At 40.0% G+C, this 26,049-nt stretch overlaps 1 protein-coding gene across 1 annotated transcript in view; it reads left to right on the top strand.

Moving 5' to 3' along the window:
- Positions 1-26,049, top strand: part of CACNA2D2 (calcium voltage-gated channel auxiliary subunit alpha2delta 2) — a 583,233-nt gene that overhangs the window by 515,001 nt on the left and 42,183 nt on the right. The window contains exons 15-19 of the mRNA XM_032210871.1: positions 16,184-16,273; positions 16,582-16,665; positions 21,604-21,678; positions 22,039-22,113; positions 25,696-25,767. Coding sequence (XP_032066762.1) covers positions 16,184-16,273; positions 16,582-16,665; positions 21,604-21,678; positions 22,039-22,113; positions 25,696-25,767 — 396 coding nt within the window. The remainder of the gene's footprint in view (positions 1-16,183; positions 16,274-16,581; positions 16,666-21,603; positions 21,679-22,038; positions 22,114-25,695; positions 25,768-26,049) is intronic.

Raw genomic sequence — 26,049 nt, 5'->3', positions numbered from 1 at the left:
CGTTGTTTGCTCTAATATCTTTCCAATTATTGATGTTAGGTTCACTGGTCAATATATACTGGGATCCCCCACCTGATTTTTCTGAAAGAGAAGGATCGCATTTGCTCTTCTCTCTTTCCTCTGGCACATCCCTAGGATTGCTTCAGAAAATTGGCACAGTTCCTGGCAGATCTTCAATCCACTTCTTCGGTATTCTAGGGCGTATTTCATCAGGGACCTGGGACCAAGAGAAAAGGTCCTCTACTATATTCATACTGACCTGCAGCCCTCCCCTGTTGTGTTTGTTCCTTGACTGTCCCACTCAAATTACTATTTCCTTTCAGTAGAAAGACAAGACAGGAATTATTATTTTTTTCCTTTTGGACATCAGTGTAGACTTCTCCCTTTAGACCAGGGATGGGCAACTATGGTCCCTTATGGCTGGCTCATAAATCCTAGGAATTGAAATCCACATGTCGTAAAAGGGGCATAGTTGCCCATTCTATTTTAGACTAAACAGTAACTCTCCTAGCATCTTTTATTTGCTCGTGGCACATTTGAAGATTTTTTTCTGGATATTTTTGCCTTTCTTGCTGAACTTAGCTTGTTTTCTACCTTTGCCTTCCTGACTTCATGCCTGTATTCATGAGTGGAGGCTTTGTAAATTTCCTTAATTATCCTCTGTTCCTTCCATTTTTAATATACATCCTTTTTCCAGCCTCAGACCCTTCAGAAGCTGCCTATTAAACCACATTGGAGATTAGGTTTAGACAACCCCTAGCTTTCTTCTCCAGTGTATGTCATCCCAGGCTGTGTCATCCTTAATTTTCTTTTCAAGAAGTCCCAAACTGCCTGAAACACCTTTGCCTTTAAGGTTTTCTTGTCAGGACAGTTTCTGTACTATTTCTCTTCATTGATTGTAATCTGCCTTTCTAAACTTCATGATTTCTGCTTAACTGGTTTTTTATCTTTTTTGTTGTTAAAATCAAGAATTCTAACGCTGGCATTCAAAGTTTCCATGCATTAATATCTTAAAATCAACTCCTCCTTTTTCCGCAGACCAATCCATTATAGCAAATCTCCTAATCACAACCTGAAAGAGACAATGATCATCAGCAATGGTCTAGAATTTATCTGACTTCTCTGTTTGGCAGTTAGACTTTTGAAGGTGTTTGGAAGAGCCAAGGTGGCGCAGTGGTTAGGGTGCAGTACTGCAGGCCACTTCAGCTGACTGTTATCTGCAGTTCAGTGGTTCTAATCTCACCGGCTCAAGGTTGACTCAGCCTTCCATCCTTCCGAGGTGGGTGAAATGAGGACCCAGACTGTGGGGGCGATATGCTGACTCTGTAAACCCCTTAGAGAGGGCTGAAAGCCCTATGAAGCGGTATATAATTCTAACTGCTATTGCTATTGCTATTGGGTAATTGAAATTCCCTGTTATAATTATTTCATGGTTTTGAGAATTTAGATACCAGTTTTAATAAACATCATCTATTTCTTCTCACTGAATGGTAATGTGCAGGGCAGTATTTCTTAACCTTGGCAAATTTAGATTTGTGGACTTCAACTCCCATAATTCCCCAGCCAACAAGTTGAAGTCCATGCATCTTAAAATTGCCAAGGTTGAGAATCACTGCATTAGGGGGATTATTTGCATATGACATGGCGTGAATGAGATACACTGGCATTGCAATAATGTTTTTTCCTTTATTCCAGTATGATCCAACAGTGGCCTCCAAGTGTGTCAAATCTATTTATTACCTATTAGTTTCAAATAAGTCAATTTATTGCAGTGACTTGAACTGAAACAATAGAGGAGGATAAAGTTTGGGAAGATGCAGCAAATGTTTTACTGACGCTGCTAACGCCTGACTCAAGGTTGGGCGGAGCAGTAAGAAAACGTCTCCCACTTCTCCTAACCCAAGCAAAATGAACTCTATAGTTGTAGTGGTGAACATGTGGCCCTGATTCTAACTACATGCAATCTGCACTGTAAAACAAGAGTGCTTGTTATACAGTTTTGTCATCCTGCCAACTTTATTCATGTTGTTGCTCTACCTTCATTTACATATGGGTCAAACTGTGGATTCTGATCCATGTCTAATTTATTTCAGAATTAATGCAGCCCCTAGCATAGAAAAAAAGTGAGAAGAAAGGTGCATGCCTATAACATGTAGCTTAGTCCTCACTTTAAAAAAAAAAGATTCCTCTTTTTCTACAACTCTAATCTGAATACACTCCTACCTCCATACAAGGAACCTGACAATCTTAATAACATTCTGAGTGAATGGCTTCCCACACCGGTGCTATTTCTTTCTGTCTTCTTTATTTGCATGTTTAAAACAATATTAAATAAAATGGATGCCTGAAGCAATCCTAAAATATTTTGTCGATGTTGCCTCTGCAGAATCTATATTTTGATTTTCAGTGATCTATTTCCTTCCTATAATTTAGGTGTATTTCGTCAGATGCTATGGCAGTTTGGATGAATATTGTCTAATAATCAAATACAAGAAAGAGAAAAATCTAATGTATTGTTGTTGTTGTTGTTGTTGTATGTTGTATGTTTATGTTTATGTTTATTATACTTGTATGCCGCCCTATTCCCGAGGGACTCAGGGAATAACAAACAAGTGGGGAAGGGGGAGATTCAAAAAACGAACAATATCATTGCCATATCATATTTAGGCCAAACCAGCTGCTGCCTTATTGGATTGGTAGTGTGTGCCTTACAATAGATTCCAAAATGCTAATGCTTTTATTTTGAATTACATCTTTAAACCCAACTTTAATATCAGAGAAGAATGGGATATGTAATCCAGAATACAGTATCTGGTAGGTTGGGGAATTGTGCATCAATTACATGTGATATTCAGAGAATGGTGTTTGAGTCTTATCCCCCTGGAAGAGAGTGAGTTTTCTCAATGGGTAAATCATTTCCTTTGCTTCCAATCCCAAGAGGGCTAAAAAAAGGGGGGGGGGTTGAAATCATCTTTTGACTTTCAAATATATTCCAGATTATATATCTTTCTCCTTTGTTTTACAGAATAAAAGGTGAATTGCTTAAAGCTGAAATCCCACTCTTGATTCTTTGGGCCTGCATTTGAGTCTGGGATAAAAATATGTGTGGAAATTAGCAAAGAGCTGCTGGAGGGGGAAAGAAAATGGCACTGTGTCTTTTGCTCTTTTCAAATTTTTTTTGCCCTATTTACTTTCTCATGAATTGCTTTTTGATGGTATTATTAAAGCAAGGCAAATCCCCTTTCTTGGTACTTTTGAATATAAAAGATTAAATGCCTTCTTGGAATAAGAGGAAGGGAGGGAGGGAGGGAGTGTTCTAGCTGGGAGAACGCGGGCAGCCACCAAGCATAGCTCCAACCCAGTGACTTCATCCGGACTATGCCCGGGTGGCCGTCATGCAGCGTTGTCAGCACCACTTCTTGGAGGGAGGCCAGAATTACAACTCTGCCACCCCACAGAAAGCAACCTTGCAGAGAAGAGTTAGTGTAGCCTGGTGGAGAAAGGTCGCCATTCGGTGCCCAGGGGGTTGGAATGCCATCCCCGTTCAGTCCACCCCAGCACCTTGGCGAGCATCTTGTCCCGGCTCGTATGTCTGGCCACATCAGCTGCGGTTATAGGTAACTGCATGTCGTCAATCAGCAACACGGTAAAGGCAGGCGCCGGGTCTTTGACCGCTATAGACAACAGGCATCTACTTAAGGCGTCCGCGTGGCTGATGTGTTTGCCAGGTCTCTAATGCAACGTATAGTTATAGGCAGCCAAAAATACAGTCCATCTTGTGAACCTGGGGGACAGGATCTGGGGTGTCTGTTTGTTGCCTGCGATGATGCCTAGCAAAGTGATCAGTCACTAAGTAAAAATGATGGCCGTAGAGATAGGAGTGAAACCGCTTCACCCCAGCCACTATAGCCAATGCCCCCTGTCCAATTGACTATAGTTCCTTTCGGGCGAAGACAGCGTGCGGGAGAAAAACACCACTGCAGCCTCCAATCCAGACGGCAGATGGTGGCTCAGGACTGCCCCGACTCCATACGGAGAGGCATCACGGGCCAACACTACAGGGAGGGCTTCATTGTACTGTAACAGGACACTCTCGTAAGTAAGGAATTTTTTTATGGTTTCAAAAGCGGCTGCTTCTTGAGTCTCCAAACCCACTTCGCTGAATGGTCTAATAATCTGTACAGGGGTTCTACAATAGAAGCCTTACGTGGCAGGAAAATCTTATAAAAATTCAATAGCCCCAGGAAAGCTTGTAGCTCAGCTTTTGTGGTAGGCATTGGGGCGTGACTAATAGCTAGCACTTTTTCAGGGGTAGGATGAATCCCCGTTTTATGAATTAAAAATCCTAAAAATTCGACTTGGGGGACCGCGATATGGCACTTGCCTGTTTTAAGTTTCAAACCAACGCCACAGAAAAGACGAAGTACAGTACTCAGGGGGGGCAGGAGAGAGGTTAGAGAGCGGGCTGACACTAGGACATCGTCAAAATAAGAGACAACGCCCGGTATACCCTGTAACAGCCTCTCCATTAGATTATGAAAAAGTCCAGGTGCCACACTGACTCCAAATTGGAGCCGGTTACACTTGAACGCACCCCTATGCGTGACTAAAGTCTGAGCTTCAGCAGTTGCCTTGTCCACAGGCAACTGCTGATAGGCCTGCACTAGGTCTAACTTCACAAATATAGTTCCCTGTCCCAGAGAGTGCAACAGATGCTGCACCACGGGCACTGGGTATGCGCTCTGCTGCAATGCTCTATTCAAAGTGCATTTAAAATCAGCACAGATGTGCACAGACCCATCACTCTTCACTGGAGTCACTATAGGTGTCTCCCAACGAGCGTAGTCTATGGGCTCTAACACCCCTTGGGCCAGTAACTTATCAATTTCTGCGTCCACTTTAATGTTTTAATGCAAAAGGTACCCAACGTGGCTTCAGCCGCCACAGCGGAACCTGGGAGTCTAGAGCAAACGAAATGGGAGTACCAGTGTACTTCCCCAAACCCTCTCGGAAAACCTCGGGAAATTCCTTAATTAGTATATCCAAATATGGAGTGCTCTGAATTTGATCAATTCCTGTTATGCCCAGTCCCATTCCAATCCTAACAAACTTGGCCGAGGATCTTTTACCACAATAAGCGGTAACTTTTTGTTGTATTGCTTGAATGCTACTCTACAAAAATATTTACCCAGCACTGGAATGGGATTTCCTTGGAAATCCCTCAATTTTAACAGACAGGGTTCCAAACTTGTCTGGGAGAGAGCTGGTACAATCCTCTTAACAGTTGCCCAAGAAATTATTGCAACAGCTGATCCTGTATCAACCTCCATCTGACAGGGTCTGCCCTCCAAGTTAACTGTGAGGAAAATTTTCCCTCTCGGACCATGGACAATCTGGTCCACTTCAGCTTCTTCCCTATCCTCACTGACAGCAAAACGGTAATCTCTTTTCCTGAAACTCTGGCCTCTGCCAAATTTGGGGGTCTCCTGTAACCTTCACTGTTGCTGGGCGAGCCTCTTTCTTGCACACTCGCGCAAGGAGCAGCCACCCTGCAAACCCTTGCTAAATTACCCCTTTTTCCACAATGGAGGCAGATAGTGTTTTTAAAACGGCACTCTGCTCTATGGTGCCTACTCCCACACCCTAGGTAGATAGTTTGGGGCATGACCTTACCCTGTCTACCTCTGGCCTGCTCCACTTTCAGGCAATGTACTTCATCATTTCCAATAGCCCCATCATCATGGATAATGTCTTCATGATGCACCTTGGTAGCTTTTTCTCTGGCCTGCGGTTTATAGAACCTCTGGATCTCTTCCGTAGACTCTACCGCTCTGGCTTCATCCAGAGCCGTTTGTAAGTCTAACTCAGGTTTGGCCAGCAGGTGGCACTGTATATGGAGGTCTCTAACACCCCCACAAGCTGATCTGTAATGGACTCATCCAAGTCTTTGAAACGACAATGGAGTGTCGTGGCTCGTAATGCAGCCACATATTCATTAATTGTCTCCCCCTCATGCTGGAACCTTCTATAAAAGGCAAACCGGCGTGACATGTGGGAAAGTGATGGGGCATAATGATTTTTTAACTTTGTCATCAAGACATCCCAGGTAACATCGTGGATGGAGTGTGGGGTTACTAAAGATTCCGTAAAATTAAAATCTCCGTACTACACCAATTTAGAAAACATGATTTTTTTTCCGCTGTTCACCTCTCACCTCCCAACGACCAACAAGATCGCACAGGCTGGGCCTCCTCTGGGTGCCGTCAACCAGACAATGCCGGTTGGCAGCTCCCCGGGGGAAGGCCTTCTCTGTTGCTGCGCCGGCCCTGTGGAACGATCTACCTACAGAGATCCGGACCCTTACCACTCTCCCAGCCTTCCGTAAAGCCGTTAAGACCTGGTTGTTCCGGCGGGCCTGGGGCTGTTGATGGATAGCCAGCCCCCGCTTAGATGTAATGGATGATGTGAATTTTTAATATTGTATTTTTCTATTTTTAAATTTAAACTGTTTCTGTCTTGCTGTGAGCCGCCCAGAGTCCCGATGGGAGTGGGCGGCATACAAATTTTAATAAACCTTAAACCTGTTCAGTTAGATTAGTAAAGCCGTTGGCTTCTAAAAAACACTCAAATCGGGAAATGTAAGAGTCCCAAGTCTGCATGGCTGGGTTAAAACTGGCTAATGTATTCATTGAAGCCATTCTGATGTAACTTCTCTTTCCGTTGCTTAATCAGTATCGGTCGTTGTGGTTGAAATGACTTGCTCGACGTCTTGTCGAGTGATTCCCTGAGGGAATTCAGCTCTAGTGACTTAGTTCTTCGATTAGTGACTTTCCTCAGCACTGCCTGGGCTCTGCCTCAGAGGAATCCCATACCCGTTGCCAATGTTCTAGCTGGGAGAACGCGGGCAGACAAACGGAGACGAGCCAGGACTTCAAGTCAGCTTCATTTCTGTTCATTTCTAACAGGTTGCCTAACACGGCACTTCACATTTCGCGCGTATTAGCTAACTGGCAACAGCTGAGCCCTGTTTGACAGCTCTTTATATACCCCAGCTGTCAAACAGGTAACCAATCAGTAACAAGGACACACACCCCTAGCCAAACGGACCAGAGAAGAAACTGTAGTACATAACAGGGAGGGAGGAAGGAAGGAGGGAAGGAAGGAGGGAAGGAAGGAGGGAAGAAAAGAAAGCAGTCTCAGAGGCTATGCTAAGAAATGCAAAATCAATTAGGCCAACTCTGCACTTTCTCCACCATCACCTCACGGGGAGGCTAATCTCTTCCATTTCTGAATCATCTGGTAGAAAGGAGTTTAGAGATATATTTTGTGCCTTTGGGATGGCCTGCTAAAGGGCATACCTTCTCTTGAGCCAAGCTTTCTCTCCACTCCTAAACTTAGTTGCTTTGGAGAAATAAGTTTCATCACCCCATGCTTCACACAGCCCATGGAAAAAGGAGATTGGAGCATATCTTTATTTCATCAGAATTGTGAGACATAAGTCATACATACTGCTCAAGCAACCTAGTTCTGTCATCTCCTGTTTTTTCAAGACCAATTCCACCTCTATAGCAATACTTATTCATTAATTATTTGATGTATAAATCTAGTATCTCGACTATACATACTATAGAGTACAAGATACTATATAGAAAATAGAACTGCATACTCTCTATTCTAGATTAGACTAGAAATCTAATATCAGTCAATATCTAAGTCACTCCCTTCAATCTAGATCTTAGTTTTTGTTTTAATAGCAATAGCAGTTAGACTTATATACCGCTTCATAGGGCTTTCAGCCCTCTCTAAGCGGTTTACAGAGTCAGCATATTGCCCCCAACAATCCGGGTCCTCATTTTACCCACCTCGGAAGGATGGAAGGCTGAGTCAACCCTGAGCCGGTGAGATTTGAACAGCCGAACTGCAATAGCAATAGCAGTTAGACTTATATACCGCTTTATGGGGCTTTCAGCCCTCTCTAAGCAGTTTACAGAGTCAGCATATTGCCCCCAACAATCCGGGTCCTCATTTTACCCACCTCGGAAGGAAGGAAGGCTGAGTCAACCCTGAGCCGGTGAGATTTGAACAGCCGAACTGCAGAACTGCAGTTAGCTGAAGTAGCCTGCAGTGCTGCATTTAACCACTGCGCCACCTCGGCTCTTAAAACTAAAAGTTTTACACTTTTAGTATGACATGCCAGATATTCAGCTCTACTAATTGCTTATTGAAAAGCGTAACCTAGAAGATATGTGGATATGCTAGTTACGCACACTTATTTAGATCATGAGATGGTTTGGGAGGACATAACTTATATTTTGTGAATTTCAGAGGCACTGTAGCTTGACTTTTCATCTGTTGTTTGAATATTCCTCCCTTTAGAAGTTAGTTCAGCAGTCAGCAAGTCTTTCTTTAATCTAAGACTAATTTACATACATACATACACACACACACACACACACACACACACATTAATTTCTGCCACCAAAACACATATCAGAAAGAGCTTGCTCAAATGCACCCCTATGGCAGGGATAACACTGACAGCATCTAATCTATCTCCCCAAAGAGCTTTGCATCAGCAAACAGGCTTTGTGTTCATTTCACTGAAGCACGAAAGAGACAACAAGCATGCCTATCAAATAATCACACTTAACTGGACTCTCAGCTGCCTTAAGTTTTGAGTCCAATTATGGGAGTCTATGATTAAACTGCCTGTCATCACAAACGTCAGATTTCATCTGCCTGAAGTCTCCGAGAGAAGCAGATCAGCAGAGTAATAGAGCCATTTATATCCCAGATTTAAAGTGTTTGAGCATTTGCTACTGTGCAGAAATTAGGGTACTAAAGTGAGGCGGTGATGTAGCAGTGCCAGATGTTAAGTTATCGGCCTCAATTGTGCTTGCTATTAAATATGTTTTAAAAGCCACATATTTGTCTGTCTAGAATAATCAACCGCACAATAATGAAACCGCAGCCCTAGACCCCACAAGCACAGGCACTTTATGCAATTATGTGTTTATCCGGACAAGAATGAGACAGTTTTACTCAAGAATCCTTGAATATTGGCTTCTATAAACTTTAAATCGTTTTGTCCTCAGGATTTGGTTTTTGATATCCCTTGATGGGCTGCACAAAGCATTTCTATGGGCCATTTCTGCAAAAAAACAGTGGGCTATTTAAGCACAGACAACCTGAGAAAGCTTCAAAAGTAGCTGGGATGTGGCTGCATCAAGGCTTCTGGGAGGAGTGCTTCCCTCATAGCAATGCACTTTGCAAAGTGCAGCTTTCAAATGCTCAACATTACCCCTGGAACCTAATTACTTGCTGAATAAAAGCAAAAGCGTGAGAGAGAGTCAGTGAATTTCCAGGCACTCAGCCTGAGTCCACTTGTGTTGTTCAGGCTAGTGATGTGATGGCAAGATCCCCACCGCTCACCTTGAAAACCATTTATTTTTTTTCCCAGGCTTTTCAACCACGGAGAGGATTTGTCTCATGAAAGTTCAGGAAAACCAGATGGGGAGGAGAGGGGAATCACTTCTAACGCTAAGCACTCCACCTTTTGCTCCTGGCAGAAAGGCAGGCTATAAATCAAACAGTCAATCAATAGGGCTGAATCAATCGTTCAACTCCATTTCCCTGCTTGCTGTTTTACATCAGCCAAGAGAGGAAGGAAGCACACTTGTCCCCTCTAATAATGAACTGGTATAAATTATACAGAAAAGAAATGGGTTTTTTTCCCAATTTTTCATTCATCAGAAAAAAAATGGAATTCATGCATGCATCTATACCCGTCATCTTTTAAAATTTAGGATATGAAAGGGAAATGAGACTTCATTCTTGTTTACAACTCTGTTACAGTAGCTGCACATTTATACTGTGAAATAATTCAGCAGAGGGCAATTTGTTTGGGAGGGGGAGAGATATTTGGAATTATGAGAGCATTTGATCGGTATTCACAAAATGGCTACCACTCTGGATTTGGCTAATCATAATCTGAAGTAGCCTCCCCTCCAGGTTCTCTACCATTCCAGTTGGATATTTGTGAACCTGAAGGTAGTCTCCAAATAACTAGGAGTAAGCAGGACTAAGCAATTCTTGCTCCAGAGTCTTAATATCTCACACGCGTGTGCACACGCACTCACGTACACACACTCACAAAGACAACATTCACGCTTTTTTGTGGTCTCCAGAACCATGAAACTCATACATTCCTTTCCACTTTTAGATGGAAATTCAAAACACACTTAGAAGTGTTACAAGTACAGCATCAGTCAATCATGATAATTTGAAGTTATCAAACTTAATGGGTAATCTGAGGTCCTATTTCAGTTTAGTTTATGTTACAAGTGTTCTAAAATGGGGACATAACTGTATCTGTATCTAACTGTATCTAACATAACTGTATCCTAGAGGAGATCAATCCTGACTGCTCTTTAGAAAGCCAGATCCTTGAAACTCAAATACTTTGGCCACTTAATGAGAAGGAAGGACTTCTCACTGGAAAAGAGCCTAAGGCTGAGAAAGATTGAGGGCAAAAGAAGGGGATGACAAAGAATGAGGTGGCTGGATGGAGTCACTGAAGCAGTAGGTGTCAGCTTAAATGGACTCAGGGACATGGTAGAGAACAGGAAGGCCTGGAGGAACGTTGTCCATGGGATCGCGATGGGTCAGACACAACTTCACAACTAACAAATTGTATCTATCAGAATACCAACCTGAATTCCACATTCCTTGGAATAAGATTAGAAATAAATTTAAGAAATAATTGAAATGTGGACCTATGTCTGCTTGTTGGCTGAGTCCCAGAAAATGAAATCATAATTGAGAAGTTTGCATATTCTACCAGTATTTAGGCAAAAAGACTTCTCAGTGGCTGTAGAAGGGCTATGCCAAGAGGCCAACTATAGTTGACAATCATATGGAAAGGAAGCTATGACAACCAGCCCTTGAAGAACCGCAGTAAATAAATCTTTCGGTGATTGAATGCATGGAGGTGAGAGGGTGGAAGGATCACTTTCCTGCCATAATAATGAATTAAAGCTACATGTGTATGACCTTCAGTGAATTTGTAGCTCAGATTCCTATTGATTGCTACACTTCTCCAGTTTTTTCAGTAATTCTAATTCTGTTTTTCTTCCTATTCCTCTCTCACTCTCTGCCTGTATATTTTCTTCATCACCCCCACTCCATTTTGTCTTTTCACCCTTTCTCCCTCCCTTGTACTACATTATCCAGAAATAATACATACATTCTTTTGATGCTTCAGTCTGAAATTCTTACCTGCCATGCTTCTCCATGGCAACCTGCAGGGAAGGTTAATTGATTTGCAGAAAGTATGTGTTTCTGTCATACTGACAGTAAGGACTGACTGGAACATGCTATCCCTTACAGTATTGTGCTTACCAAGACTAACTGGCAATCAATGTGGAATTGCTGGTGCCATTTCTCCGCACCCCTCCATTGTTGTCCCCCCCTATTTCTTCCCACCATTTCCTCCCCCATTGCTCACCGTCACTCCTACAGAATTGACAAAAAGGACAGAATCCAATGTGTGATCATAAAGAGTTCGACTCTGCTTCTGTTTGATCCTCTTCTGGTAGCTTTCTGATTTTTCAGCTCCAATGTATTTAACAGATTCAGTCTTTCTCTACAAGCTGAAGAACTCAGGAAAGAAAGCTGAAGGAATCGTGCCATTACTCCTCCTCCCTTGTTTACATTGGTGTCACACACTGAAATGCAGGCTATGGGGGAAATTCTGATTTCCAGTACTAGAGTGAAGCTGCAGCCTGCATACGAACCGAGGTGACGCAGTGGTTAGAGTGCAGTACTGCAGCCCACTTCAGCTGACTGCTATCTGCAGTTCGGCGGTTCGAATCTCACCAGCTCAAGGTTGACTCAGCCTTCCATCCTTCCGAGGTGGGTGAAATGTGGACCCAGACTGTGGGGGCAATATGCTGACTCTGTAAACCACTTAGAGAGGGCTGAAAGCCCTATGAAGAGGTATATAAGTCTAACTGCTATTGCTATTGCTATTGCTATATAGTTTACCATTAGATAAGGCATATGCAGAAATCTGTTTCTTTATGTGCACATATAGTGATAAGTCCTAAGTACTTCCCAACATGCAAATATACAGTGAAATTCATGCACTTCCCAACATGCAAATATACAATGAAATTCATGCACTTCCCAACATGCAAATATATAATGAAATTCATGCAATTCATTTATTCATATACAATGAATTCAAGTCCAACTTGTTTTCTGCTCAGATGTTCTTTTCATGATGGCACTTTTGCAACACGTATAGGTTTTTTTAAGCATTTCAAATAGATGGAGATAAAGAAAGTTGTTTTAATGCCCATCTGAAACTCTGTATCTTGTCTTATTTAAGCTCAGTCTAACATAGCCAAGAGGGCCTCAGTTATGTTAGAAATATTCAATGTTTTGTGTGTTCTCTAAGGTGCATGAAGAAATCATGCTTGGCAAGCCTGTGCATGTGACTGGTCTATGATTATTGTTTTTAGGGTTTGTTTGTTTTCATTGGTACCATAAGATGGATTCATTTGAAAGTTATATCAACTTTTATTTTCCAGAAGCATATATTACTTATTTCCACTCCTACTTTTGCTTGTAGGAGTAGATGCTTTTCATTACTATTATTGTGTATTAGACTAGATTCACCTCCCCCAATGATAGAAATAGCTCATGCAGAAATCCTTAAGTCCTGTATGAAATCATGAAATTAAATTGAACATTGAAATTCAGAAATCTCCTCATTAAAGACTGTATTTATTGATTATAAGAACTAGGTTGCCATTTTCTTCATCACTATTCTCTAAACTATCTTTCAATAATTCTGCTTCTACCCTGCCAACTCAAGACATATTTGCAAGACCAATGTTTTCATCCAAGCTCATCTTAAAAGAATTGGACTCTGACCTGCAATTAATTTCACTTTTTCAACAAATGCAGAGAAGACTCTGAGAACATCATATGCCAATTTATGCTCACACACCCCCAACTAACCAAATCTGGTGTTGTATGTAGTGTATTAAAAGGGCAAAATATTTCTCATAAAAGTGAGGCAGAAACTCACCCCACACCATCCTCAATAGCCCACAGCAGATGTCCTCACTTAAGAGATAAGAGATAGCTAGGTCTATTCATACACAAATGCCCTCACCCAAGATTCCAACAAAGGTAGGATTAGCCCTCTACCCATCTAGCAAATGAACTCACCACATGGCAGCTGGGAAGATTTCATCATCCAGCAAGTCTCAACCAAGCTTGGGACTCAAAAACACAACCGACAAAGTTACCCTTGCATGGCCCCATAGGAGTCTGACAATGAATCAGAATACAAGCTCAAATTCAAAAGCCCAGAGAGGGCATAAAACCAGGGCACTCTCAGCATCTCTTCCCCTTTTCCCTCAGGACCTCAAACTATGTGGTTCTGTCCACCATTAAAAATCATCTTTCCAAACAGTCTCTATGTTTCCAGTGACTTTTTCCCCCACTTGGAACTGAACCCAAATGGATATTTCTTCCAACAGTGGTTAAGGCACTGGGCTAGGAACCTAGGAGACCATGGATTCTAGTCCTGCTCTAAGCTGGAAGCCAGCTGGGTTATCTGAGTCAGTCACTTACTGGAGAAAATGGCAAAGCATTTCTGAAAAACTTGCAAAGAAAAATTCAAGGACTAGTTCAGATACTTGACAAGAATCAAATGCTGACTTGAAGGCACCCATTTTTTAATATATACAAAATAGATTCACACCAACCTATAGTCCTAGATTTCAAAATCATTGGTTAGCTAGAGAGTACCTTGGTCAGGCAGGTATAAAAATGCATCCAAACAGTGTTCCCTCTTCTTGTCTATCATTTTGTTTGGTGCTTAAATTATCAGAGCTTTCATAATCAGGGTTGGCTGCAAAATCGTCAAGGTCCCACTCCACCAAAGTACAGTTCATCTGGTCAATTTATTGTAGCACAGATGTAACTGGATGCAACTCGACCTCTGCTGGGAATTTAAAAACAGTTTTAAAACGAAATGAAAACAATCTTTTCTCCATGTTCTAGCTCTTCCTCTTAAGGTTTTTCCACAAAGGCTGTTGATGGTACGATGAATGGCAGCATGCCTCTATATACATAGGTCATCATTTCTCAAAATGATGGTTGTGAGACAATTAATTAACAGTTGTTCAAGAGTTCCTTCCAAACACATGTTTCCAAACAGCCTTGCCAATTTGATGCAGAAGCATGCTGAATTCAAAGCAGGGTGACAATTCTGGAGCCCTGTATCATCTGGGTACCCACTGAGTTCATACTACAGTGTTTCAAAAGAGGAGTAATTATGTCAGGAGAGCATTAAGATTATTCACAAAGCTCTGATTTTCCCTCTATAGGAGGAATGTACAATAGAGGGAAAGGTGAGAAGGTTGTGAGGGAGCAGAGAGAAGGAAGTTGCAGGAGTGGACGAGATACTTATAAACTATAGGGTTGAAGGGAAAGAGCAGTTGGGCTGTGACCTTTCCCTCCGTGTGACTGTGCTGGGAGACACAGTCTTTACAATCTGTTGAGGTTTTGCAAGCTGTAGTATTTTAAGAAGGATATCTGACGCAGGGCAAGGGAATGCTTTTTCTCTCCCGTCCATCTCCTTCTGTAGGTCAGGAATTATGCAAAAGTGAGCAAGTTCGTCTTTACCATTGAAATGATCATTTTATTTCTTGCCCATAACTAATGCAATAAAATTATGATCTTTTCCCCATGGAGTGACTCATCCAAATTCATGTTATTATGAATTATCACGTGCCTCCAAACATGAAACTACTTCCCAAAGAATGGCTTACAACTGGGGAAAAATGTGTTTTTGCAAAATGTTGGCCATTATTTTATTTAAAAAAAAATGTATAGTAGTAGAAACATAGAATTCAATACATCTGTGAGCTGCTTATATCGGAGATCATTCTGAGTATTTTGTTCCCAGATTTGGGAATAATCTTAGCATATTTATCAAAGACATATTTCATCATGGCCTCTTAATTGTAAATAGATGAATTAATAAGGTTCAACCTCATCTATATATAGCACTACTTATATTGCATTTTTAAAGTTTTGCTGATATTAATAATTCTATATTGCATATCTTTCCCCAGCTTTTATATTCAATAGAAAAACTCATATTTTTTTCTCCACAGAGCTCAATGGTCTGGTTTTTCCCCTTTATGGAAAAAATAGTTTTTGATAGCATACCTTTCAAAAGGGATTTTTATATGAATGCTTATTCTCCTAATATGTGGATTGAGATATTTTATCTGTCTTTTTGTTTGTTTTTCAAATGTGTACCTGTGTCTTCCCCAGCAATGCCAGCCTGCAGCAGTTGGTCAATAATAAAACTATATCATATCACAATTTAAAAATACTCTGGTACTACCTTAAATGAGGTTCAGCTTCTAAAATTAATTTTTCAAGTTTGGTTTAAAAGTAATCATAGTGAGTAAATACTATGTCATTAGTTTTGACGTACTTTTAATGGAACCCTGTAGCTACATTTTTTAAACCCAAGACAAAAAGCATAATCCATATAAATCACAATGATAAAACTTAGAGGCAGACTTTATATAATTGACACTTGTTTTATGATGAAGTCCAAGCAGTTTCAGTGCAGTTACAACTTGGTTTGGACTTAATGCCATAGAAACATACGAAACTGCCAATTTATAGACTGGGGGGGGGGGGGTGTTAAGCGGAAACAAACCAGGCTTTTAAGTTTAGTGATAACTAGATTAAATTGTGCCATGAGTTAAAGGTAGAACTGTTAGATTGACTGAATAAATATTTTGACAAAATAGGTTGCTTAGGCAGTCTTCTTCAGCATGTGTCTCCAGTGTCTGCTGGACTGCAATAATTATATTTTCCAGCTGATAAAAGTGTATTCAAGTTGTAGCTCAGCACATCTGGATTGCTTCAACTGGAAGAAAAATAGCTTTGGGCATTTGAGGAATTGGCTGTTTCTCAATATGAAAGCTGCTAAAAATTGTCAAACGAATAAATCCTCAAAGATACGCTGGTGTGAGCGTGCTATACAAATGATGCTATGATATACACATATTGCTATATTTCATGTTTCTGGATGAGTGCATGTTATATGTTGTTAGTTTTAGTCTCCTTCTGTTTCCTGCAGGAATATCTCAATGTCCTAGGAAGGCCCATGGTCTTGGCTGGAAATAAAGCAAAGCAAGTTCAGTGGACCAATGTCTATCAGGACGCTTTAGTAAGGAAAACAGCTTTATGAAATATTGCAACCAGGTTTTTTTCCCCCACTTTCATTTGCTTGTGTGATTCATACATTGTAATATGGGTCAAATTAGATAAATACATTTAGTGTTCCATATCCCTTCAGATTCCCAAAACTGTTAATCTTGAGATGGTTTCTTCTCCCCCTTTTCTTCCCAATCAAAGTCTAACTGCTCCACTCTTCAATATTATGAATTAGAAATGCTATTCTAATTCTGAATTGGCCAGTTAGGGTCTTACAGATAATGCCATATTTTACTTTTGTTATTGTTGTTACTTTTTTAGGGCCTGGGTTTAGTGGTAACAGGCACTCTGCCTGTATTTAACCTCACTGATGATGGCCAGTCTCGCGGGAGCAGTGAATGGAAGGTATGTTCCTATTTTGCAAAAATCTGCCACCAAAATCATATTGGGTGGTTGCTGTCATACCCTCATCCCCTTTGCTTTGTACAACTGCTCCACAAAGAATCCACAGTATTCCTTGATTTAGTCCTTGATTTCCAGCCAAGTAGCATCCTCAACTGAAAATTATCTTTTCCTGAAATTGCTTTTAAATTGTTATCAGATTTTCTTGATGCATTCTGTGAAATGGATGGATGGACAGACAAAGAATAAGATACTAAATAGATACTACAGCCTTTCCCAATGGGGTGCTTACCAGATATAACTTGAGAATTATGGGAGTCATAGTTCAGCACACATGGAGGACACCAGATTGGAGAAGACTGGGACTCCACTTAGAGTACTTCTAGTAAGCCACCAACCAACTATGTTCTTTTCCAATATTCATACACTAAAAGAATATAGTTAGATTCCCAAACATTTTTGTATGACAGAGCAGTGTTTCTTTTTAAAAACATACTCAGTAATATCCCGTAATATCATTTTGAAGCTATATTATATGTCAGCAAGTAATGGAGAACATTTTCTTACATATGGTATATGAATTGGTGCCACAGTACAGGAAACAAAGAAAAAAATACAACAGGCAAAAATAATACACCAAGAAATTGTCCTAAACATTTATAATCACAGTTTAGGGGAAGGTATGTGGAGGGAATGTAGAAGCATGTAAGCATATAAATGATGTTAAATCTGTCCAGAATGGCAAACGTGAAGGAATATTATTACAACCAAGTAAGAAAAAACTCTCCTATTTCATTCATTTACATTGCTGGTAAACTCAATTATACTTCCACACCAAACCTATTTTGACAAATGTCTTGATTATTTCATACATTTGATAACATGGGTATTGGAATACAAGCAAAATTACTGAACACAGTTATGCCTATTTCATCATTCATATAAGCTGAAATTTTTATTTAAATGGGAAGAGTTTAATCATACAATATTTATTAAATTTGTACATTGAAATTGACCTCTTTGAGGTGCTTCTTAGAAAATGTTTGGCATGTGATACATTTTGTTTATTGAGGGAAAAGCCAAAATTATGTATTATTGAAACAGGAGAGATCCTATCTAGGCCTAAATCAGTAGTGGGTTTCAATTTAGTTTACTCGTGTGCGTGCGCATGGTTGTGCACGCTCATGACACTTATGCACTTGCGCACATGCACTTGTGCACATCCAGGTGGGGGCGAAGCCTCCCGCTGCCGCCACTGGGGTGAATTGGCAGAAACCCACCCCTGGCCTAAATGCTATTGCTATCAAACTTAGAGTTAATTATTGAAATGATGAATGGTATGAATTTACATATATTTTAGGATATTTTTCATGAGTAATAATTTAAGCTTATTTTAGTGGCTCTCCTCTGCTGTGGCATCCCATGAAAAAGAATCTTCTAAAACTGTGACTTTATAGAGAGCAAGTAATGATACGTTATAAATACACTTGGACCGAAATTGAGGGATGGTCAACATATGGCCATCTGTGTTATCAGATTGCAATTCCTGTTATTGTTTATCAATGTATAAAACAAATAAGGCCCTTTCCTGAATATGAAGGCTGTCTATAGACTTCATCCCTCATGCCCTGATCATGTGGAATTTGGACTATTGCAACATGTTGTACATGGAGCTATCCTTGAAAAGTATCCAGAAGCTTCACCTACTACAAAATGCAGGCACATGGTCAATTTTAGTTGCCCAAAGAAGGACACATTCAGTCCCAGTTTGCTTCTGGCTTCAGTTAAAGGTGTTGGTTATGACCTATAAAACCCTACAGGGAATAGGGCCAGGATACCTACAGAACCATTTTTGTCCCATTATATTGTCAGTTAAAGAACTCCAATTTGCAGGCCGAGGAAGAGAACTTTCTGTGCTGTTGCCCCCACCCTGTGGAATATTCTCCCCCCCCCACACACACACACACAGGCAGCTGAGATGGCCCCCTCCTCTCCTAGTCTTCCCAAAAGGAGTCAATACCTGGCTCTGCGGCCTCTCATGGGGAGCCCAAAGGAGCATGTGATAATGACAAATAATATGATCGCTAATTTTATTAATGCAGCATCAACAAATGCAGTGGCTATATATTCTATCATCTTATATTGCAAGGCAAACAAGTGCCACTAAGTAGATCACACATTTCTTTTTCTCCCCAGTGGGTAGATTCACAGCATGTCGGCAGCAATCTGTCTCATCTGCCTTATGCTCCTACATCCCTAGTTGTTTAGATTTATTAGCAGCAATAGATCTGCCATGGCATTCTATGTCAGCTTGCTTTTAAGCAGGCAATGATCTGTTTCCCAACTAGGTAAGTGACAAGGCCAAAGACCAAGCCATTTATTCTCCAGGGAGCCTGGTTATGGCCTCATAAAGCAGCATGGCAGCTCCATTGAAATGAGCATCCCATGCTGCGCCATTTAGTCGTTGATATGGTGACTTCTTGCAGGTGTCTTTTTTAAGGGGGGAAAAAGGTACTTTTCTTTAGAAGAATCCACTAAAGGCCGGCTATACATTTTCATCAATCAATGAAAAGGCCTGCTTTCTCCAGTTCTATGATATGGCTCCCAGGATTAATGTGTTTTATGCCATAACTCAGAAAACCTAAGTGCAAGATGTCCAGTCCTCTTGAAGCACAATGTTGAGAATCAGATATTCTTTTTGAATCTGAGCTACAAACCAGGCCAAGAAACTCACTTCCAGACTGCATTTTTCTCTGGCTCTGCCTTGCAAACCTCCAATAGAATATTACTGAAGGATAGTGATATTGGTAGGTGTAATTAGATATTTCCATCAACGTTCATATAGGAATGGGGTGCAACAATCTTCCCCAGCTTTTTCAGGCATCTACGATAGTATTCCGGATCTCACTCTTTTTTCCACAATGTAACCTTAAAGCTTAAATGGACTCCAGAGGATGGTAGAGGGTAGGAAGGCCTGGAGGAATGTTGTCAATGGGGTCACGATGGGTCAGACATGACTTCGCAACTAACAACAACAAAACCTAAAGAGAGGGAATAAAATATAAATGCATTTATAAATGCTGTAAAATTGGGATCCATTTCTTTATCTTATCTCTTTGTTTTCTATCTCTTTTCTTTTATTTCTGCCTTATTTTCTTATCCCTTTTCTTTTGCTTTTCTCCTTCTCTTTTCTTTAAATAGATTGTTTCTATTCCACAAAAAATATTTACTAAAATTTATTTTTAAAGGATCCACCTTCTTCACATCATACACATAATAGAACTTTTAATTTTAATATTTTAGTTTAATATTGTATCAATAATTTCAAATAACCAACATACATAATAACAAAGGAAATGTCTCAATCAACAGTTGATAATTCCATAATCAATTACTTTGAGAGCAGGACCTTCACTAGTATAGTTGGAAAAGTAAGCTCATTTACACATAGTCCAAGAGAGATTTCATCCAGAGCAACAATAGTTGTGGGAATTTAGCCGTAACAGCCACCCTATATTATCCTAAATGGAATGGAAAAGATGTAAACCACAGAGTTGCTCCCGAGCCAAAGTACACCACTTCTTCAGTTTAACCACAGCACAAAAGGCAATGAGTTTCCTTGTTTCTGTATGTAGTTGAAGCTGTCCAAAAATATAGTACATCTGTCCTTTGGAGAGGTTTGGAGGCAGGAAGTGTTTCTACTAGCCCTAATATTCTTCTCTTCTGATTTCCTTTCACTGGATGTTGTTTATGTCCAGTTTTCAGAATTGCTGGAATATTAGAAGAAAAATACGACTCCAGAGAATTCTGGGATGCCACTAATAACTAATATACAGAAAAGTTATGACCTAGATTCAGGTGACATATTTAAATTAATGTACCTAGAAATGCTTATGCAGACAGTAAAATACCATGACATAATGTTCCTACAATTGAAAAGATCATACAGTTCAGATTTGTACTGGAGCATAGATGTAAACTTGGAAGAGGTACACCAGAACCCATAGCACTTGGACTGCTCTAAAAAAAGATACCCACTTATTTTAAGATGGACTGCCAAGCCAGACAAGTTCAGGCATCAATAACAATAGCAATTAGACTTATATACCATTTCATAGTGTTTTACAGCCCTCTCTAAGTAGTTTACCGAGTCAGCATATTGACCTCCAAAATCTGGCCCCTCATTTTATCAATCTTGGAAGGATGGAAGGATGAGTCAACCTTGAGCTGGTCAGGATTGAACTCCTGGCTGTGGGCAGAGTTAACCTGCAATACTGCATTTTAACCACTGACTCCTTAGAACAAATGTGACAAACTCATTCATGGTGGTACAGATATGGTTGATATATCCTAGGTTTCATTTTGGTATTCTGTGTCCTCTAACTCTCTATTCAGCATTAAAACTGACGGACGCTCCTATTGTGATATTTTACACTTTCTCTTGCTATAAGAAGAGGTTTTGGAAATTTATTTTTTCACAGCTCATAGCTCACAGCTCACCTTGCATCCAACCCCTTTCAGGAAATTCACACATCTTCTCCCAAATACTAGAGCAAAATTCATCTTGTGAAAACATGTTGATCTTTCCATTAGTTTCTCATTATAATTACATACTGTCTACCTTTAGTTTTTGAACAGTTCAATTGTAAAATGTAAAAGTATATGAGCTGATAGTTATATACCAACTATACAAACTACCAATAAATTCTGTGGACGAAGTAGGCATGGTATACTCTATCCTCTTTCTTCAAATCAGTGGCCTCCAAGTGAATTAAAACTGCTGGAATTCCCTGTCAGGACTGCTGAAAGAGTGGTGAGGGTTGCCTTAGACACAAACAGTCGAAATCAATAGAGTCTGCATCCCGATTTGCACAATTTCAAATAACAGTATAATGAATGATGTAATGAATAAAATTGTCGTTGTTGTTTATGTATTTTCAGAACCAGCTCATCCTGGGTGTTGTGGGGATTGACGTGGCTCTAAATGATATCAAGAAGCTGACACCACGGTACAATGTGAGTAGGGAAGATGTTATGTTCCTCAAACTCTGCCATTTAAAAAAGCAAGCGGGATAGGAAGAGGGATGTTAGTTTTCCTAGGAATGTTCTCCATCAATTCTCTACTTCACCCCTCCCCCCAACCACCTTTCATCTTTTTGATGATGATCCCTGAGGCAAACTGAACTCCTCTCCTTTAATTTAAAAAAAAAAGATGGACCTTTATTCTCTGCTTGGATTGGGTATTAGAAAAGCAGGAGATGGGTGACACAGAATATCATGGTAAAGGAGCTTTGATGCAACTCCATTCTGTTCTTTTGAGATGTAATCTGTTTCTCTTCAGGAGGATTTTCCTTTCTTTTTTGTCTTTCCATCCAGTTGGGGGCTAATGGCTATGTATTTGCTATTGACTTGAATGGATATGTATTGCTACATCCAAACCTGCGACCTCTGGTAAGGACAAGTTTGTGCCTATGAATGTATATTCAAAATCATTGGGGGGGAAATTGTATTCGTTTACTCCATCGTGTTAGCAGCAACCACAAAACAGACAGTGTTAGAAAGACAATTTTTGCTCTTTCTCCATTTTTTATCATTATGAACTCTTCCATTTTTTCCCCAAACTGACTGCAATAAGCTTGTCCTTTTTCATTTTTCCTGGAATGATATTGTTGCTATTATGTGGATACTGAATATGCCTGTCCAGAGGTGAATATCTCATACTGCCCGGGTAGGAATTAATGAATTGCGTGGAAATATTATTGGTGGCAATTTGCCATTAGACTGCAAGTGTATGCAAACAGCTGTCACAAACAAAGGCACCACTCACATTTTAGCCACCTCTGAGTCACAGATTGATCACCATATGCCACCAGCTGGCCAGAAAGTGAGCTTGGCAATTGAAAATATCAGTTCTGTAGGATGTATAGTTGCATAAACTTATTATTGACTAATAATCAAAGCTCGGCACAGATGTTGATAATGGATATGTGAAATGTAGCACTCATAAATTCTCTAGTCGAAAACTTTTTAATGAATTAAGCATCATATTCTTTCCTTTCGCTGTGACTTTGTGAACTCTCCCTTCACCCCTTCCAATCTATCTCTTTCATTCTTTGCCCCTTTGTTTCCTTTACATTCCTAGATCCTTGGGTTTCAACTTCCTGCAGGACTTTTTTTCTCTAATCTAGTCAGGTGTGAAGCTTTTCTGTCAGAAAATTCATCTTTCCCTATGTCCACAATAGTAGAACAGACTTGCAAAGCCTGTCTCTAACCAGAGATGGCCAACAAACACTCTTGTTAGGTTGTATTTGCCACCCTTGGGCTGGTTTTCATGCCACCTTGAAATCCACACATCCTTGTCACCAAATCTGACAGCACAGTTTGCTGCAAAAAAATTTTTTTTAAATGGTGGTGAACTTTTGCTTTTCATACTTTAAATCCTTTTACACGGCTTAACATGTTCAGCACTTTAAAGTTTGTCAGCTTTCTTGGCTTATTGCTTAGCTACTTTCAGGGTGGGGGATGGTTAGAGGGAGATAGTTGTATTTAAAATGTTTGCCTTGGCCCGCCTTACTCTTTTGATTTAGCTGTGTCCTCCTTGGGAACCTCGCCCTGTCAGCTTTTGGCATGGAGCCCCCTGAATAAAGACAAAATATGGTGTCATTTACTCAAAAATATATTTAACTATTAAATGCATTATAATTTCAAAGTGCATTATAACGGGTGAGAGATTTTCAATGTTTAAATTAGGTTTGCAGCCAAAGATTTAGCTAATTACATTAATATCAAAATATATAATTTATCCTTCTTTTTAAAAAGTGGGATTTTGAGGCTATAATCTCATCAGTTAGCCATAGCATAATTATGATGTTTAACTGGATTAGGAAACAGAGAAGCCATCTCTGATTATGGAATCTTCAGTTCAAGTTCCATAATATGAGCATCATGTGTAAATGACAAGAGTTACTTCACTGGACATTCAGTTAATCATTCCCTTTGTCTTTACAGACATGGTTTTTCTAACAGTCGCATTGATGGTGACTAAGGATGTTGGGCAGTGTGAAATTCAGATATTTGGGGTTTAAATAATTCTTTAAATTATTGTGGTGGGATTCATTTACTGTGGGCAAAAATGCTCATGTGCTTAAAGTAGAAGAAAAAATATGTTTCTGAGAGTCACAAAGCACCTATTGGCTCATCTTGACAATACAATATATGTATTTCTCTTTCTTTCTTTCTTTCTTTCTTTCTTTCTTTCTTTCTTTCTTTCTTTCTTTCTTTCTTAGCAAGTATAGGAAAGAATTAGCTAGATCCTCTTTATGAGATATTACTTTTTCGGGGGTATTAACCAAAAAAGAGAGGAGTAGATTAAAGCCTTGGGCTAATTTATCTCAGGAGAAGTTCTGCATTCATCAGAATGGAGTAAAAAGAACAGGCTTCTAGCTCAAATACTAGTCAGATAAATCTGTCATTGAAAGGGCAGCTAGAAATTAAGGAATTGAAAAATGGCATTGATCAGAATGAGATACATTTCATTGGCAGAAATTTCCAGCTCGGTTCATCAGCCTTATTAATAGGCAGATGTGGCAAAGATGGACAGAAACCATAACAATTTATTTAGTCACTTCACTGTGACTCTGATCAATAAGTTCAAATTACTCAGCACAGTAAAATCGCCCAAGAAATAGCCCACTTCCTTATGGTGTGTGTGTGTGTGTGTGTGTGTGTGTGTGTGTGTGTGTGTGTGAGAGAGAGAGAGAGAGAGAGAGAGAGAGAGAGGGAGGGAGGGAGGGAGGGAGGGAGGGGGAGAGAGAGAGAGAGAGAGAGAGAGAGAGAGATTGTCCTGGTAATTTGGCAGAACTCTACCTTAATTTCCACTGTTGATGTCCTGTTTCATTTTTGCATTTTTCTTACTTAGAAATCAGATTAGAATCAGAATGTTTGGTATACTTTTCCTCCCTCTGCTGCGGCTCCGTCACTGGTTGGCGCCACAATTTTGAGAGGAGCTTCTGGTAGGGGGGGGAGAGAAGCACAGTGTGCCAGGAGAAGACTCTATGGCAAGGGGAGGGTTTTCCAGTTGTTTCCACAATTGATAGGGCTTTCTACGGTGAGGGAACTGAACTTCCGGTCAGCTCCAGAATTGAACAGGGGGCTTCCAATTAGGACCTTTGTAGCTCCCAATGTTTTCTTTTCTGTGGGAAACGGGTCCAAATGGCTGTTTGAGTGTTTACGTTTTCCACCCCCTGTTCTAGGGCATTTTACTTCCACCACATACCACTTCTAGCACACTCTACAACTTTTAATTCTAATTCATATATAAGATTCTATAAATCAATCTATTCACTTTATCATATACTTTTTATAAATCAATAAAAGTACAATATAATGTTCTCACACAATCCATGCATTTTTTCATGCCCGCAGAAGAGTCATATTGGTTCCTTTATCTTACCTATATTGTCGATATATTGTTTTAAAGTAAGAATACCTTGTCTTGTCTCTGAATCTGGTGTCTTGCAGAAAAATAATTAATTTTACAATTAAAGCATTCTTTCCAGCTATAGCTCCCCCTACATCTAACACTGAGATTCTTCTGTATATATGGAAAAGTTCTATTTACTCCCAACAGAATACATTTGCATTTTGTAGAAAATGTTTCAGTTAGAAACTCTCAACATGTCTCATTACTGAACTTATTTTATAACAGCATTTACACTATGTATACACCAGCTCTGCCTTAGGCATGAAATTAGCTGGGTGACCTAGGGCCAGTCACTCTCTCAGCTCTAGGCAGGAGGCAAAGGCAATCCACTTGTAAAAAAACTGCAAGGACTTGTTTTGGCCGTCTCTAGGAGTCAACTTTTGATAGGGAAATGGGTGGCATATAAATGTAATAAATAGACAAACACTGACTCGAAGGCAAAAAATACTCTGTCAAAGGTTGTTTTGACATGCTTAAGATGAACATGATGATAGTCTTGAATTATCATCTCATTCACACCACCCATCACTACTTTGGCATTATTCTTTCAGATCATCAATTTTCAAGAAGCTGTAACCTTGGATTTCCTTGATGCTGAACTAGAGGATGAGAACAAAGAAAGGGTAAGTGATAACGCTAGATCAGCTCTGCTTTATCTGAGGCAAATACACACAGACAGTAAATAAATTATACATATATATGCACACACACACACACACACACACACACACACACACATATATATGTATTGGTTTTAACATTTATATAGTCTTTGTATCAAAGTAGCCTACAACAACCCCCCCCCAAAAAGGCAAATGCTCCAAAAACTATAATAAAATTACTTTAGAAAAACACCCCAAAAATATTCTAATGGCATTGTAACAATCTTTTCTCAATGCAAAATA

The sequence above is a fragment of the Thamnophis elegans genome, chromosome 2, assembly GCF_009769535.1.
Source record: "Thamnophis elegans isolate rThaEle1 chromosome 2, rThaEle1.pri, whole genome shotgun sequence".
NCBI classification, from domain to species: Eukaryota; Metazoa; Chordata; class Lepidosauria; order Squamata; family Colubridae; genus Thamnophis; species Thamnophis elegans.
The sequence above is the reverse complement of the archived record's forward strand: the minus strand, read 5'-3'. Positions and strand labels throughout refer to the sequence as shown.